General features: G+C 45.1%; 2 protein-coding genes across 5 annotated transcripts in view; one reads left to right on the plus strand and one right to left on the minus strand.

Moving 5' to 3' along the window:
- The window catches only part of riok1 (RIO kinase 1 (yeast)), an 8,768-nt gene extending 719 nt beyond the window's left edge, over positions 1-8,049 (minus strand). The window contains exons 1-17 of one of the 2 annotated variants that reach the window (XM_084368480.1): positions 7,959-8,049; positions 7,379-7,634; positions 6,265-6,445; positions 6,087-6,174; positions 5,845-5,914; positions 5,717-5,759; positions 5,294-5,386; positions 4,967-5,079; positions 3,915-3,995; positions 3,521-3,607; positions 3,298-3,435; positions 3,111-3,214; positions 2,854-2,960; positions 2,643-2,708; positions 2,437-2,553; positions 2,287-2,340; positions 1,845-1,961 (exon numbers count right to left, since the gene is read on the minus strand). In XM_084368480.1, coding sequence (XP_084224606.1) covers positions 1,845-1,961; positions 2,287-2,340; positions 2,437-2,553; positions 2,643-2,708; positions 2,854-2,960; positions 3,111-3,214; positions 3,298-3,435; positions 3,521-3,607; positions 3,915-3,995; positions 4,967-5,079; positions 5,294-5,386; positions 5,717-5,759; positions 5,845-5,914; positions 6,087-6,174; positions 6,265-6,445; positions 7,379-7,431 — 1,512 coding nt within the window. In that variant the 5' untranslated portion in view covers positions 7,432-7,634; positions 7,959-8,049. Of the gene's footprint in view, positions 1-1,844; positions 1,962-2,286; positions 2,341-2,436; positions 2,554-2,642; positions 2,709-2,853; positions 2,961-3,110; positions 3,215-3,297; positions 3,436-3,520; positions 3,608-3,914; positions 3,996-4,966; positions 5,080-5,293; positions 5,387-5,716; positions 5,760-5,844; positions 5,915-6,086; positions 6,175-6,264; positions 6,446-6,642; positions 7,315-7,378; positions 7,635-7,958 lie in introns of those variants that run through there. The other variant, XM_084368481.1, reaches the window with a different exon arrangement.
- Positions 8,050-8,074: 25 nt separating this feature from the next.
- On the plus strand, positions 8,075-12,703 carry rpp40 (ribonuclease P/MRP 40 subunit). 3 transcript variants are annotated; one of them, XM_084368484.1, is made up of 9 exons: positions 8,075-8,215; positions 9,468-9,612; positions 9,721-9,789; positions 10,135-10,230; positions 10,371-10,493; positions 11,238-11,418; positions 11,498-11,632; positions 11,744-11,797; positions 12,098-12,186. In XM_084368484.1, exons 1-8 carry the CDS (start codon positions 8,099-8,101, stop codon positions 11,760-11,762), a joined length of 885 nt encoding a protein of 294 aa, XP_084224610.1. In that variant the 5' UTR covers positions 8,075-8,098; the 3' UTR covers positions 11,763-11,797; positions 12,098-12,186. The 3 variants fall into 3 exon arrangements, with proteins under 3 accessions (XP_084224610.1, XP_084224608.1, XP_084224609.1); XM_084368482.1 differs by lacking the exon at positions 11,744-11,797 and having other exon boundaries at positions 12,098-12,703; XM_084368483.1 differs by lacking the exon at positions 11,744-11,797 and having other exon boundaries at positions 10,383-10,493; positions 12,098-12,703.
- Positions 12,704-16,735: the final 4,032 nt, after the last annotated feature.

Consider the following 16,735-nt stretch of genomic DNA (forward strand, 5'->3'; position numbering starts at 1 on the left):
ACAGAGTCTCCATGACAACAGCTTTCTGTGAGATGTTTGAGTGACTACCCCAGAGGATTATATTATATTGATGATATCAATATGATATTTCATGAGGCAGCTATTAAAGCTGACCTCATCAAACAAAAACAGAAGCCTGTTAAAAGCAAAACGCTGACAAATGGTTTGATCCAGAACGCAAGACCATCAGAAAAGACCTGAGAAAAATAGCAAATGAAAAACATCGCCAACCAAACAGTCCAGCCTTACGCATTAGACACAATGACATTTTAAAGAAATATAAATGTACAATTAGGAATAAAAAACTAAATTAAACCCACATGAAACTTGAAGATATTGAGAATGCCATTAATCAAAATCAATTCTGGGATATGTGGAACAAGTTCAGCACAAAGCAACAGACATCACCCATCCAACATGGTGACATCTGGAGAGCACACTGTGACAATCAGTACAAAGACAGACCAATAAGCCAAATCAATTCAGTTCAATGTATTATACAAGAACAACTCCAAACATTAGAAGAAACTATTAAAGACAACCCTGATTTCACAATTACTTGGGAAGAATCGACCACACAGACAAAATGTCTCCAGCCGAGGACAGCTTGTGGTCCAGACAGCATTAAAAACCAAATGCTCTCTGCAGCAGCCAGAGATAACGAATAAAAGAAAACTAGATTTCCTTGAGGGTTAGGGTTACCGACCATGTATATACCCTTCACACTTTGATTAACAAACATGTACACCAAACAAAAGATGGTAAAATATTCACTTGTTTCATTGACTTCAAGAAAGCTTTCGACTCTGTTTGGCATGAAGGGCTCTGTTACAGGCTGCTACACTGTGGTACAGGGGGCAACATGCACCATCTGGTTAAATCAGTGTATCTGGAAAATATGTGTGCTGTTAAAACTGGAGACAAACAGACTGAAGTCTTCACCAGAGAAGAGGTGAACGCCAGGGCTGCAGTTTAACTCCACTCTATTTAACGTGTATATAAATGAAGTTGCTGTTGAGTTGGATCAGTGTGCTGCTCCTGGCCTCTCCCTCCTCGATACAGAGCTGAAGTCTCTGTTTCATGCTGATGACCTTGTTCTACTGTCTCCTACTGAACAAGGACCACAGCAGCAGCTGGACACAGTAGAGAAGTTCTGTCAGAACTGGGCCCTGGCAGCAAACATGAAGAAAACTAATGTCATGATCTTTCAACAGGCACTCGCGGGTCCAGCCGATCTCCCTCCCTCTTGTTGTCCACTAGACAAGCAGGGCCACGAAAATCTGTGTCAGCGTCACAGACACGTTGTGTTCAGTGGTTGTCTGGTGTTGATGGGTTGACGTGTTTTTTTCCCGTGGTTGGTTTGTAAAAACAAACAGCTGTTTTTGTGGATTTTCAGTCGCAGTTTCCCAACAGTAAACGCACCGCCGGGGTGACTTGCAGCGACCCCAGAGAACGAGTCAAGATGTCGGAGTGTTCGTACGGCTCAAACACAGCAGAAGTAGACAACAACAAGCGTCTGTGTGACAACTGTTTGAGTCAAGCGTTGAAAACCAAACCAACGAAGACAACCAATCAGAAGCAGAGTAGGGCCAGTATGTTGTTGAGCAGCATGAGTGCGCCCTCTGCTGTTCCAACAGAACTATACAATGACGAGGAGAAAGGATGCATTCATACGAGCTTTACCAGCAAAATAACCACATGACAGTTTGACAGACATCATCGCTGTCCCACGACCGGATCGCCGCATTGTTTATTGTGACATCACAAAATGTAGTGTATCATTACATCCCTAGTAGGTAGTGAAGCTGCAGACTCTCACTGTGTCATATAAACATGTGAAACACCTTTCTGTCGACGGAGCCTTCCTCACTCAGCTTCTTCTCATCCTCCTCGTCCTCATCCTCGTCCTCCTCGTCCTCCTCTGAAGATGAAGACTGGTCGTCCTCCAGCAGAGCAGGAACCTGAGGAGACGTCACAGTCAGAATAAACCTGCTCACCTGGATCAAGCCCTTAGACATGCAGCTGGCTCATCATGTGATCATCGTCATGTGATCATCGCCGTGTGATCTGATGGAAATCAGCTGATCAGCTAAACTGCTGTCAGTGACACTTCCTGCAGATGTTTCACAGCAAAAGGTTTCGAGGGAACAAAGCTGTGGAAGACTTTTAATGTGAAACAGCTTCTGTGAACACTCTCCTCTCTGCAGGTAGACAAGACAACATTTTACAGTTTACACTGTCGCTATGCTAAGCTAAGATAAGCATCAGAGTGTGAGGGGACTGTACCGTTTGAACTCCAGACAGATCCTTCTTCAGCCCCGTCAGCGTCTGATACAGAACCTGAACAACACCATCTTCATCATCATCATCATCATCATCAGATGTATTTTATGTATTTAACTTTTCTGTCTCTGAACGTCGTTTTGTGTTTCTTACGTTGTCTTGGTGTCCACTGATGGCTGACTCCTCCTCCTTCATCTTCATCAGGTCAACATCTCGCTCATAGTGACTCACCTCCGTCAGAGTGCGAGGGATGTAGGCCTTCATAAACACCTGGGGGACGAGGAAGGACACTTCCAGGTGAGGGGAGGACAAACAGAGTTATCAGAGAGACGAGGTTATTACTATAACTGTGTCATCACCTCCTCGTCCACTCGGTCCTGATCTGACCGCTGCTCCGACGTCCGCTCGGCTGCAATCACCATCACCTGGAGGACCAATCAGAGACAGATTCTACCGCGTCTGTTTCTATCTCTGTCTTTTTTACCTGTTTGTATTTCTGTTTAAGATTTTTTTGATGAATTATGATAACTATGTTTTTAATGAAGTTATTTTTTCAGGAAGTGTTCAGACCTTTTCCAGGTATTGGTCGATGTTGTGGCAGGTGATCGATGGATCGGTGATGAAGTCAAAAAGCTCTCTGACCGTCATCACTGCCACGTCGTGCTTCACAAAGAACTCTGGGTAACAAAACAAACAGGTCAGTTGACAGGATGAGAGTGCAGAAAGATCCAAGTTATCAGAGTAGATCTTCTGTCATTTAGAATGAGAGAATATCTTTCAGATTAAATCGTTAACGTCATAATATCGTAGAACTCTGGTCTGCAGACCGTTGACATTGCTGCAGTCCTTCCTGAGGAACTCGAGAGCGTGAGGATGATCATGTTCCACCGACTGTGACACGTCGATGATGTAAGCGTCTCCGTTGTGATACCTGCAGAGAGGTTGGTCAAAGTTACTCACAGCGAGGACTTTTATTCTGAAGGGGTTGTATGTGTGGTTGGTGAAGCCTCTCACAGCATGTTGAACTCGCTGAGGTCAGCATGGACGAGCCGAGCCTCCTGGAACATCTTTCTCATGTTCTGTAGAACCTGCAGGTAGAGTTCACGAGCCTTCGACTCCGACAATGACGCGTTCTTCAGCAGAGGAGCTGGCCTGACCGATCCGTACAGGACAGAATGATCAATACATGACAGGACATCAGTATACTTTCTGATCAATCACACTGATTGGTTCTTACATGTTATCTTTTCCGATGAAGCTCATCAGTAGAACGTGACTTCTGAGCAAAAGAGGTTCTGGACTTGGGATTCCTGCAGTCTGCAGCCTGAAACACATACACTATCAGGTTCTACTGGGTTCTACTTTATAGTTAGATCAGATTCTACCCGTCAGATCAGGCTTTACTGGGTTCTACCTGATAGTTAGATCAGGTTCTGCCCGTCAGATCAGGTTCTACTGGGTTCTACCTGTAAGGTCAGGTTCTGATGGGTTCTACCTGTCAGGTCAAGTTCTACTGGGTTCTACCTGATAGTTAGATCACGTTGTACTGGGCTCTCAAGGTCATGTTGTACTGGTTATACCTGTCAGGTCAGGTTCTACTAGCTTCTATGTGTCTTTAGAAAGGTTCTGACCTGATGAGGTTCCTCATCTCCTTCTCTGCCCAGGTTCTCACCATCTTCCTTGGGTTTCCTTTACAGTAACCATGACGGAACCTGTAGAACAAAGAAGAATATCACTGTTACCGATGGTGACGGAGAACAGCTGATAACAATATAAATTAATAACATCTGCTGATCATTGATAATAAGTGACAGTGACGGACTCTTCACACAGAATGACTGCCATATGTCCGAAGTTTTATTTTGGAGACAACAGGAAGTTGACACTTGACAGCCAATGACAGCCCACTGTCATCTTAGCCAACATTAGCAACAGTCAGCTGATTGTCCACAGGTAAAACTCTTCTTCCGTGGAGTGACTGACCTGAACTCTTCTTCTGTGGAGTGACTGACCTGAACTCTTCTTCTGTGGTGTGACTGACCTGAACTCTTCTTCTGTGGTGTGACTGACCTGAACTCTTCTTCTGTGAAGTGACTGACCTGAACTCTTCTTCTGTGGAGTGACTGACCTGAACTCTTCTTCCGTGGTGAGACTGACCTGAACTCTTCTTCTGTGGTGAGACTGACCTGAACTCTTCTTCCGTGGAGTGACTGACCTGAACTCTTCTTCTGTGGTGAGACTGACCTGAACTCTTCTTCTGTGGTGAGACTGACCTGAACTCTTCTTCTGTGGAGTGACTGATCTGAACTCTTCTTTTGTGGTGTGACTGACCTGAACTCTTCTTCTGTGGTGTGACTGATCTGAACTCTTCTTTTGTGGAGTGTGACTGACCTGAACTCTTCTTCTGTGGTGAGACTGACCTGAACTCTTCTTCCGTGGTGAGACTGACCTGAACTCTTCTTCTGTGGAGTGACTGACCTGAACTCTTCTTCTGTGGAGTGACTGACCTGAACTCTTCTTCCGTGGAGTGACTGACCTGAACTCTTCTTCTGTGGAGTGACTGATCTGAACTCTTCTTTTGTGGTGTGACTGACCTGAACTCTTCTTCTGTGGTGTGACTGATCTGAACTCTTCTTTTGTGGAGTGTGACTGACCTGAACTCTTCTTCTGTGGTGTGACTGACCTGAACTCTCCGCTGACATATTTGTCTCGATCTTTGAACAGCAGTATTGACGTCTTGTAGATCTTAATAGCTCTGCTGTCGCCTGTAGAGGTGCTGGCGTGATAAACATTTGCCTAAAGAACAAACAGAGAACATGATGAACAAGGAACACAACAGGTTCCAGCAGAGAACGAGTGTACTGACGAGTGTATTGATGAGTGTATTGACGAGCGTATTGACGAGCGTATTGACGAGCGTACTGACGAGCGTACTGACAAGCGTACTGACGAGCGTACTGACGAGCGTACTGACGAGTGTACTGACGAGTGTACTGACGAGTGTACTGACCTCCTTGCCTGTACTGATGCAGCCATTGATTTCACAGATGACTCCTCGACTCAACATCTTAAAGAGAATCATTCGAGTTCGAGGATCTAAAACCTGCAGAAGAAAAACAATAAATCAGTCTATTTCAACAACAGATGTTCCTGATTGGCTGCTTATTGATCTCTCAGTCTGCAGCATAGACAATCAATAACTGTCGATGTAACATATGCAACCATGATCTTCATCCTGTTGGGGGGGTCTGGGCCTCATTGATTATTGATCAACTGAATACTTTTGTCTCTCTGTGCTCCGATGAGCCTTTGTCTGATGTTTTGTTTATTATATGATCATCAGGTGATCAATATCATCATATTAATCATAACTCATAACCTGCTGCTCACTTCCTGTCAAGCCTTTTGTAAATAAAAGCATCTTGAAGCTCACCTGTTCCACTGTGGCTCGATCTGATTTGTCCTTCACTCTGTACCTGCAGAGAGCAGCCAATCAGAACATTAGTCACTTCAGTCACCTGACCTATGATGTAAGCAGCACTGAGGCGAGTTCACACGTACGTGTCGGCTTCTCTCTGTTTCTGCATCGTCGTCACCTTATTGATCACTGAGTCAGCATAATTCAGTTTATCTGAAATCAACACCGAAATCAAATCATTGATTCTTTATGTTCAGTAATAACTGATCGTCAGTGATTGACCGTCAATAACTAATTGATTGGTTGATTGACTGAAGACCATGTGATTGAAAGCTCCAGAACTAGCAAGTGTGTGTGTGTGTGTGTGTGTGTGTCTGTGTGTTACCCAGGTTGATCTTGTGTTCATACTTCCTCAGAGCTTTGTCAGACGGAGTAGACGGCAGGCTCTTATTGGACGGATTTTGTCTGTTGGACTGACCAATCACAACAACAGATCAAAAGTCAACTGACTGAACACACAATCGTCACTGATAAGTGATCAGATGGATCAGAGTGTGTCTGACCTGACAGTTGAGACTTGTCCTGTTGTATTTTTTAGTCAGATCCCCTGAACGCCACGCCCACTCTTCATCTTCATCCTCCTCTTCATCTTCTTCATCTTCCTCCTCCTCCTGTTGCTCTGGTGAAGGCTGTACAGTGACATCACTCATCTGATTCTGCACAGCCGTCATCTCTGATTGGTTGCTGCAGACGAGAGAGAAAGGAGTCAGAAACATCCAATATGGCTGCCGCAGTTTTACACTTTGATAAAGAATAAAAGGATTAATTTTATTTCTTCAGTCATCAGTTTAAAAAGAGAGAACGTCCCGCCTCTTCCCTGAGGCTAAAGTTCAGTTTAGAGTTAAAGCGCTCAGTGAAAGACATCGTCTCACTCAACATACGTCACCAACACCAACATGGCCGCCACCGCTGCCTTCTTGACACAGGAGGAGGTCTGGTCGCACTCACGGCTGCAGCTCTGTGATCTGCTGATATTCAGGACGACTCTAGACGTCACTCAGCAACTGTCGTGTTTATAACGACGTGTTTGATGACAAATGTTTAAATCGACAAACGTGACGCGTTCAACTCATGACACCATTCAAACTGGTTCAACAAATTATTAACCACGGCACAGATTTATTTTGAAACAAGGTCAACGGTGGTCCACAGGAAGGGGCGGGGCTTCACCTTTCAACATAATAATAAACAAAAACATATGATTTCATTTTGTAAATAAACAACAATGTAAACACCTGTTGACATTCACCAGCTGCATCACATTCACTTTACTGAGGACGCTGGATCAATAACTGTGAATAATGAACCTGCAGCGATCAGTCGACCCTGATGACGTCACTCTGGACTCTTTAATTTAACTAATCAATTCATCATGAAGACAATCAGCAGATTAATCGATAATGATCATGATCATTATTTTCAGCCTCGGAGTGAAAAAAACTTGTTAGTGTGAAGATCACCTGAAACACTCACAGGATCCATTCACAGTAATCTATTACTTTAAATACTAAGTAACGAACAACGTTTATCAATAACATTTACTGTCACGCGCTGTGACACGTGATCACCTATCTGTTAATGATCAGAATAATCCTCTGTGATCTATAAACACCTCACCTGTCCTCTTCTGCGTCATCAAACTGTCCAGGTACTGAGCCGACCACCGACATGACGTCACAGACAAGCACGAAAGCCAGAACCAGAAGCAGAAGCAGAGCTGAACCGGTCCAAACTTATCCGGACCGTGTTAAACAAGCTGAGACCCTCCTCACACTGCAGCGTGTCCACTTCACTACCGGGCCTGGTCACGTGACTACGGAGAGCGATGAGAGACTGTTTGTTCTTTAAGCGAACTGCAGCTCAGTGCTGCCCCCTGCGGACAGACAGGACGTGACATCATCACTCTCAGGATTACTGTGGTAGGAACAGGAACAACGACACAAAACACGAAGAAGAAAAGATAAAGGCTCAAACTGAACACAAAGTAAAGACGAATTTTGTGTTTTATATAATTGATATTATTGTTTATAATATTGTGTCACAGAGTTCTGACTTTTAAAGGTTCCTTATCAACAAGTTCTCATTGAGTTGATGTTATTTGGTAACCAACACGGAAGTGGCATTATGTTGAATCAGAGGTCGTTCTGTCCAGGGTTCTGTTCAGGTCCCGTCCAGGGTTCCTGTTCTGTCTTATTACCCAGGGTTTTATTTGAAGCTTTTATGTTGAAAGCCGTCGTCACGGGAAGTGTGTTGTTAGCTTCCTGTTCAGAGAACACAGTTAAATAAAGTCAAAGTGAAGTCACAATAAAATTAAGTGTTAATAAAGTTCTGGTGAAGATGTCTGTTGATCTGGATCAGACTCCTCGGTCTCTGCTTGTCTGTGATCGGTCCAGTTTCCTGAACGAGAAGAACCGGATCAGCTCTCAGGTGGAGCAGCTGCACTTCAACTACAAGGTAACACAGTTAGCGTGCTAGCATGTTAGCCATCGATTTTAAATAGAACTAGTCTATAATACATTCATGGTTTAGGTGTGTTAGCATCAGAGTTAGCTTAGCCCGGACTGTCTCGGACCAGACACGTGACTTCAGTTAGCTAACAGGACCGTGTGCCGGACAGCTAGCAGCAGCTAGCAGCAGCTAGCAGAGAGAAACGAACCGAGTCTACACGTGCTGGGCCAGAATTTCAAAATAAAAGTCTGGATTCTAAACAAACGAGAGCCCAAACTTTATAATAATGTCACGTGGCAGCAGGTAGACAGACAACATGACAACGCCGCTGATGTTTTTATGATTTAATAATACTCTTTTTTTTTTTTTTTTTTTTTTTTTTTTTTTTTTTTTATCAAAACAAAAGTATTTACACCCTAAAGTCCTGACTGTGACGTCAGAGTGATGATCCCTCCTGCTGCAACACAATAAAAGTCAAATATAAAGCAGTGAAACATCAGAGTGTAACAGGGTTAAAGGATAACTACCATTTTTTACAACCTGGACCTTATTTCTAGCAAAATATACGATCATTTACTCACCCAGATAACTTTGGTGTCATTTGGAGTCGTTCGGACGAAATTAGATCCAGTGTAGCGCCGATATATCCATATAATGTGAGTGACGGGGCAGCGACACACAGCCTCTATGAGCATTATCTGCCACGAAACTAGTTCATTTCACCAATATTTTGTCATGATACGCTCGTGCTATTCCCCTCTGAGTCCGGGCTCGTCTGTTGTCAACATCCGGGGTCAAACTAGCAGCAGCAGCTACAGGTAAACAAGCCGGCTGTCGCGGGTGCGCGCGCAGCTTAGAGACGACATCTTCCAGGTCAGAGGTAGTAGGTCAACCTACAGACCCCTTCGGTGCCCCGTCACTCGCATTATATGGATATATCGGCGCTACACTGGATCTAATTTCGTCCGAACGACGCCAAATGACACCAAAGTTATCTGGGTGAGTACATGATCATATATTTTGCTAGAAATAAGGTCCAGGTTGTAAAAAACGGTAGTTATCCGTTAATATTCTGTAGTGTAACAGGGTTAATATAAAGTGAACTGTAGTGAACTCTTCCTGATTACTACATGATGATGAGATTGTTGATCAGCTGTTTCACTGATGATGTTATAAAATCAGAATCATTCAGACTCCAGATGTTTTACTGACATGAGTTTTCACAGTAGTCCTCAGCTCAGTTGTTTTACCTGTGCAGGTGTCTGTGCTGCTGCCTGAGTGTAGCTCCGCCCCTTCTCACCTGGACGCTGTATTCAACAGTTTCAACAGTTTCTACCTGATCAGGAACATGCCCATATATGAACTGCTGGACAAACACTTCCTGAAGATGGCTGTGTACCAGGGTAACACCTTTACACACCTGTTCATACCTGACACACACCTAAGACACACCTTTAACCACCCTTGACACTTGATATACACCTGTTCACACCTGTCTGTCTGTCTCTCAGGTAGTGTGTACGGTGTGTCGTACAGGACCAGAATCGATGAAGATAACTGTGTTGCCCTGATGCCAAACGGTAAAAACTTTTCACCAGTACGCTGATGATGACACTATCAGTGTTCTGATGATGTCATCAGTACACTGACACTTGTGTTGGTTACATAGCGCCTACGTGCAACCATAAATCAGTCTTTACCCTGAAGTGACCTCACTGACCTCTGGTGTGATTGGTTGTTGAGGGATGGTCACACCCCTTCCTAAAAAGGAAGTGATGTCACAACTCTAATGTTTGTAATCAATAAACAAATATTAATGACATTGATGAGAAACTGTAAACAGTGTGAATGATGACTGTCCAATCACAGCACAGCAGTGTTTCTATTGATCCACTGAACACACCCGTCTGTCTGTCTGTCTGCAGGTCACCTGTCTCTCTCTCTGGATAAAGACTCTTTCGAGCTGTTGGGAGCTGAGGGCAAACCGTCCAGATTCAACCACAGAACAACCTGCAGATACGGTACTGAACAGAACCAACAGCCCACAGAACCACGCCTGTGAACCGTGTCAACTATCTGTTTACTGCAACAGCCAACTTAGTAAAAAAGTACATTTACTGAAGTACTGTATGTATGTGTGTACTTACTTACTGTATTACAGTCGTATGTGTAGATCTGACTGACAGCAGCATGGCTCCTGGTGGGCGGGGCTACCAGAGACTCCTGACAGGTCTGAGGTCACGACTTCAACTGAAAACAGACTTCCTGCTGTCACATCATCCAGGTGAGAGTGACATCATTAGACACAGATGGGACTGAGTCACAGAGACAACCAATCAGCTGATGTGAGTTGATGCTCCATCATTTGAAAATTAGCTTGTGAGGTAGCCACGCCTTACTATGGATCCTCCTGGATTTCTTGTAAGACCCGCCCTCTTCCAACTGTGATTGGTTGGTTTCGTTGGCTTTGTTCTCTCTGCTTGACTCAAGCTGTTGACTCATCAGCTCTGGTTGATTCTGTGTCTCTTGTGGTTCTGAAAGCCATCGGACATGCTAGCTGCTAACCCCTAAATTCCACCAGATCCGTGTTGGGTCCGTCTCTGATCCACCACGGCAGCAGAGCTGATAGGTGTCACTCGTGTCTCTGTGGACCTCCACTGGCTCCTCTGCGTTGTGTATCTGCTCCGGTCGGACTCTTCTGGAGCAGATACACAAGGCTTCTGTTTCTGCAGGAGCATCAGTTCAGCCAAATTCAGCACAGAGCAGACAGGAAGTCACACACCGAGACAACAACGTAACATCCTGTTAATTTTCATAATAAAACACACCGTGTTGATGCCAGAGACAAATCCTTCACACTTCTGACATTCTGAACACGTTCAGCACTACAAGTTTATTTTCTGTATCTCTGTCTTAAATGTTCTGCTTGTTTTGAACATGTGTGTTTTATGAAACACACCCTAGCTCAGGTGGCTACAGGTTAGCTTCACAGGATATTACCCATAACCCCCTGCTGTCTGTCCTGTAGGGGGCGGAGCCTCTCTGCAGGCCCTCTTGTCTCGTTACGATTGGTCGGAGCACAGACCTGATGTCAGCAGTCACACCCTTACCGACCTGTCCTGTCCCGCCCTGCGGCCATGTGACCTGCAGTCATGTGACCCTCACAGCCTCCTTGAGTGGATCGGAGCCGTGGACGCCCACATCAGCTGGTGAGAGGACGGACGCCCTGACGGTATGTGTGACTTGGTGTGGCGTGTCCTCCCATTGACTCTTCCTCTGTGGTTTCAGTGAGAACTCGTCCAGCAGCTTCCTGTCCTCACTGGTGTGTCCTGAGCCGAAGACGACAGTGAGTAGAGCTCTGAGCGTCTCCGTCTGTGGACTGCTGCTGCCTCAGGACGTCCACCGACTCATCCAGCAGATCAGGTCAGCTGACCTCTGTTTGACCAATCATTCACTCAGCATCATCGAATTTGAAGCCGCTTCTGAATTCTGAATCTTTTCTGTAACAGTCACGTCCGGTTTTATTTCCCTCAGTGACAAAAAGGAACTCTGAGACTCGATCAGTCTTTCGTCCTCTGATGTCTTCAGGTATTCAGTTTCCTGTCACAGAGGAAAGAATCTTCTTTTCTTTAAAAATTAGTCAACTGAACAGTTGACGATTACTTTATATTTGACAACTAATTGATCAATTAATCAATCAGCGAAGCTCTGACATGATGAACAGGAGATCAATTTTCAAACTGGACCCTGAACAAACATCACATCACGTCACGTGTTTGTTCAAGTCCATTTTCAGATTATTTTGTCTTTGAGGTAGCAGAACACAGATCCAAAATGAAACATGAGGTCTCACTTATAACCTGAATCCTGTGTTCACCTGTCCTACAGGTATTACCTGGAGCAGCCTCGCCTGGAGTCCTGGGTGTCACTGACGGTTCATGGTTTTGTTGACAGTCCAGTGTCGTGGGGAGGAAATGAACACGGAGTCCTGAGAGGAGGCGAGAACTTCTACAGTCTGCTCATGTTCCATGACCACACCTATCAGCTGCACCTGGCTACAGGAGCACACAACACCTGTCCACCGTGATGATGTCAGCTGCTCACATGTGACCTGTTCTGCTTTTATTTGTATCTGGATCAGGTTTTGTTTTAAAAGCCTGTGTCGGGTCAGTTTGGATTAAAATGCCTCAGAATAAATTATTTAGAAGAACATTTTCACTTGAGATGAAAAAAATACATTTCCAAAATATTTTTCATTTGACTTCTTTGAATCTGACGCAGAATCTCACAAATCAAAGACGACTCACTGAGTTAAGTTTAAAAAAGTGAAACATAATTATGTTCAGTGGTGAAATGTTTTCCTTCCTGTGACCTCTCAGACTGATCATGTGACCCTCTGTGGGGCCCCCACCCTCAGGTTAAGAACCACAGACATACAAACAGTTCTGTATCAAATGATCTCATATCAAGAAAATAAAATGTTGTTGTAGTTAATTTGGTTTTAACTGACTCGTAACTGATCTCGTTTTCATTTGTTGTTATTAACCTGTTTTTACTTCACAAGTAAATAAAAAACCTAATCATCATTAGTTATTATTCATTAGGTGATATCTAGATAACCTGATAGCTATGTATCAATTATTTAATATGCAAGTACTATTATAATTAATTACCATTTAAAACTAATGAGATATGAGAATGTCATAATTATGAAAAAACACTTTTTTAGAGTGACTTCTATAAATATTTAGATATGTTCAGTTTTATTCAATTCAAAAAACTTTTTTTGTCCCCGAGGGGAATTATTTTCTACATTTGATCTCAAAAATAATTTGAACCAAAAGATAATTGTAATTAACTAAAGTTGTCTTTTATCATGTAAACAAGACGAGCAGCAACAGTTCAGACCGTACACAGCTTCCTATTTTACTGCCGTTGTTCGTCTGTTTCATTATTTATGTTTTGCTGCTGAACTTTCAAACTATTTGGAGTGTCTGTGTGACTGTAGGGACCAACGGAGTGTCTGTGTGACTGTAGGGAACAACGGAGTGTCTGTGTGACTGTAGGGACCAACGGAGTGTCTGTGTGACTGTAGGGAACAACGGAGTGTCTGTGTGACTGTAGGGACCAACGGAGTGTCTGTGTGACTGTAGGGAACAACGGAGTGTCTGTGTGACTGTAGGGACCAACGGAGTGTCTGTGTGACTCCGTAGGGACCAACAGAGTGTCTGTGTGACTGTAGGGACCAACGGAGTGTCTGTGTGACTCCGTAGGGACCAACGGAGTGTCTGTGTGACTGTAGGGACCAACGGAGTGTCTGTGTGGCTGTAGGGACCAACGGAGTGTCTGTGTGACTCCGTAGGGACCAACGGAGTGTCTGTGTGACTGTAGGGACCAACGGAGTGTCTGTGTGACTCCGTAGGGACCAACGGAGTGTCTGTGTGACTGTAGGGACCAACGGAGTGTCTGTGTGACTGTAGGGAACAACGGAGTGTCTGTGTGACTCCGTAGGGACCAACGGAGTGTCTGTGTGACTGTAGGGAACAACGGAGTGTCTGTGTGACTCCGTAGGGACCAACGGAGTGTCTGTGTGACTGTAGGGAACAACGGAGTGTCTGTGTGACTCCGTAGGGACCAACAGAGTGTCTGTGTGACTGTAGGGACCAACGGAGTGTCTGTGTGACTCCGTAGGGACCAACGGAGTGTCTGTGTGACTGTAGGGACCAACGGAGTGTCTGTGTGACTGTAGGGACCAACGGAGTGTCTGTGTGACTGTAGGGACCAACGGAGTGTCTGTGTGACTCCGTAGGGACCAACGGAGTGTCTGTGTGACTGTAGGGACCAACGGAGTGTCTGTGTGACTGTAGGGACCAACGGAGTGTCTGTGTGACTGTAGGGACCAACGGAGTGTCTGTGTGACTGTAGGGACCAGCGGAGTGTCTGTGTGACTGTAGGGACCAACGGAGTGTCTGTGTGACTCCGTAGGGACCAACGGAGTGTCTGTGTGACTGTAGGGACCAACGGAGTGTCTGTGTGACTGTAGGGACCAACAGAGTGTCTGTGTGACGGTAGGGACCAGCGGAGTGTCTGTGTGACTCCGTAGGGACCAACGGAGTGTCTGTGTGACTGTAGGGACCAACGGAGTGTCTGTGTGGCTGTAGGGACCAGCGGAGTGTCTGTGTGACTCTGTAGGGACCAACGGAGTGTCTGTGTGGCTGTAGGGACCAGCGGAGTGTCTGTGTGACTCTGTAGGGACCAACGGAGTGTCTGTGTGACTCCGTAGGGACACAGTAGTGATAGGAGACGCCATCACCCGCAACGTTAAGTTAGCGTGGTCAGCCACTGTTTGCTGTTTACCAGGGGCCAGAGCCTCCGAGATAGAGGCTAATCTTAGGGTGCTGGCATCACGCAGGGAGAAACAGGGAACCCAGGCACACAGCACCACAAGCTACAGCAACATTGTAATTCATGCTGGCGCCAACAATATTTGTCAGAAGCAGTCTGAGATCACAAAAGAGAGCCTAGCCAGGACTTTTCAGGCTGCTAGAAAGATGTGTCGGCATCCATTAATTGTCTCTGGTCCCTAACCCCAGCGGGGTAATGATGAGATGTACAGTAGGCTTACAGCTATGAACCGCTGGCTGCAGCGTCACTGTAGGGAGCAAGGATACAGGTCCGTGGATAACTGGCCCTCTTTCTGGGGTCGCTCCCACCTGCTGAGAGCAGATGGCCTTCATCCTACTGGAGTCGGCGCTGCTGTTTTGTCTAGCAACAGACGTGTTTGAAGCAGGTTTGACACGAGGGATGTAGCACTCGGCAGGTAGCAGGTGACTAGAGAGCCTGCTAGTGATACAGTCAGTGCTGGTGTGGAGTCTACTAGCCTAGTTAACATGGTTAGTCAGGGACATAGTGCAGAGTACCAGACTGATACCCTAGTTTACAACATTGAGACTGTCACCTTCCCTCGCCACCTCTCATTGAATCATGCTTTCCACCTCTGACAGTGGGGAAATGTCTCAGCAAGCACCTTACACAGTCTTACATAATAAAATACCAAAGCTAATCACTACGGCATCCCGTCAGCCCTACCTGCACAGGCAGCCAACACGTACTACTACTAAAAGGCACCTTGTTCCAGTTAACACATTATCTACCATGAGCTCCACTGAACGGCCCGTCACTGGAAACTGCAGCTCCAATGAGCTTCAAACCCTCAAATATGGCTTCATTCATTAGATCACTGTCTACCGAAGCCTTACGGATTAATGATTTGATTACTGACCATAAGCTGAACATGATTGACATGATGTGAAACATGGCTGAAACCATTAAATGAAGCCTCCCCTCCTGACTAGAACTACGCCCATGTTGCTCGGGCCTCTAAACAGGGTGGAGGTGTTGCTCTAATCTACAAATACCAGGATATTAAAGGATAACTACCGTTTTTTACAACCTGGACCTAATTTGTAGCAAAATATATGGTCATTTACTCACCCAGATAACTTTGGTGTCATTTGGCGTCGTTCGGACGAAATTAGATCCAGTGGAGCGCTGATATATCCATATAATGCGAGTGACGGGGCACCGACACACAGCCTCTATGAGCATTATCTGCCACGAAACTAGTTCATTTCACCAATATTTTGTTACGATACGCTCGTGCTCTTCCCCTCTGAGTCCGGGCTCGTCTATTGTCAACATCCGGGGTCTGTAGGTTGATCTACTACCTCTGACCTGGAAGATGTCGTCTCTGAGCTGCGCGCACCCGCGACAGCCGGCTTGTTTACCTGTAGCTGCTGCTGCTAGTTTGACCCCGGATGTTGATAACAGACGAGCCTGGACTCAGAGGGGAATAGCACGAGCGTATCATGACAAAATATTAGTGAAATGAACTAGTTTCGTGGAAGATAATGCTCATAGAGGCTGTGTGTCGGTGCCCCGTCACTCGCATTATATGGATATATCGGCGCTACACCGGATCTAATTTCGTCCGAACGACTTCAAATGACACCAAAGTTATCTGGGTGAGTAAATGATCGTATATTTTGCTAGAAATAAGGTCCAGGTTGTAAAAAACGGTAGTTATCCTTTAAGTTTACTACATCTGAGGCTCTGGTTTTAAAACCATCTTCATCAAGTAGTAACGGCCTTGTCCAGGGAACTGGCTTTCACCTGGTGGTGATCTTCAGACCTCTTACTCCCAATTCCTAGAAGAGTTCAGTGAATTTATTGCAGATCAAATAAGATCCTAATTATTGGGGATTTCATAGCCACTTTAATAAGCCTTCTGACCCTCCAAGTAAAGCTTTTTTGGGACGTCTTGATATTTCTAGCTTTATTCAACAAGCTTAGGTCTAGAATTGGTTTCCTATATAGAAACAAGTCCTGCTTCTCATCACAGAGTAAGAAGATTATTGCTCATGCCTCTGTAATGTCTGTTCTTGATTTCAACAATGTAATATTTATGCATGCCTCAGCCTCAACATTGAAACCCCTAACGCTATCTTTCATAGTGCCCTACGCTTT

The sequence above is a fragment of the Pagrus pagrus genome (assembly GCF_965226575.1).
Source record: "Pagrus pagrus genome assembly, chromosome: 12".
Taxonomy (NCBI): domain Eukaryota; kingdom Metazoa; phylum Chordata; class Actinopteri; order Spariformes; family Sparidae; genus Pagrus; species Pagrus pagrus.

Excerpts from the sequence above, each read along its gene's own strand:
- rpp40 (XM_084368482.1), top strand. The coding sequence starts at position 8,099 with ATGTCTGTTGATCTGGATCAGACTCCTCGGTCTCTGCTTGTCTGTGAT. Across the intron at positions 9,613-9,720 it reads GAAGATGGCTGTGTACCAGG|GTAGTGTGTACGGTGTGTCG; the intron begins GTAACACCTTTA and ends TCTGTCTCTCAG. Across the intron at positions 10,231-10,370 it reads CAGAACAACCTGCAGATACG|TCGTATGTGTAGATCTGACT; the intron begins GTACTGAACAGA and ends ACTGTATTACAG.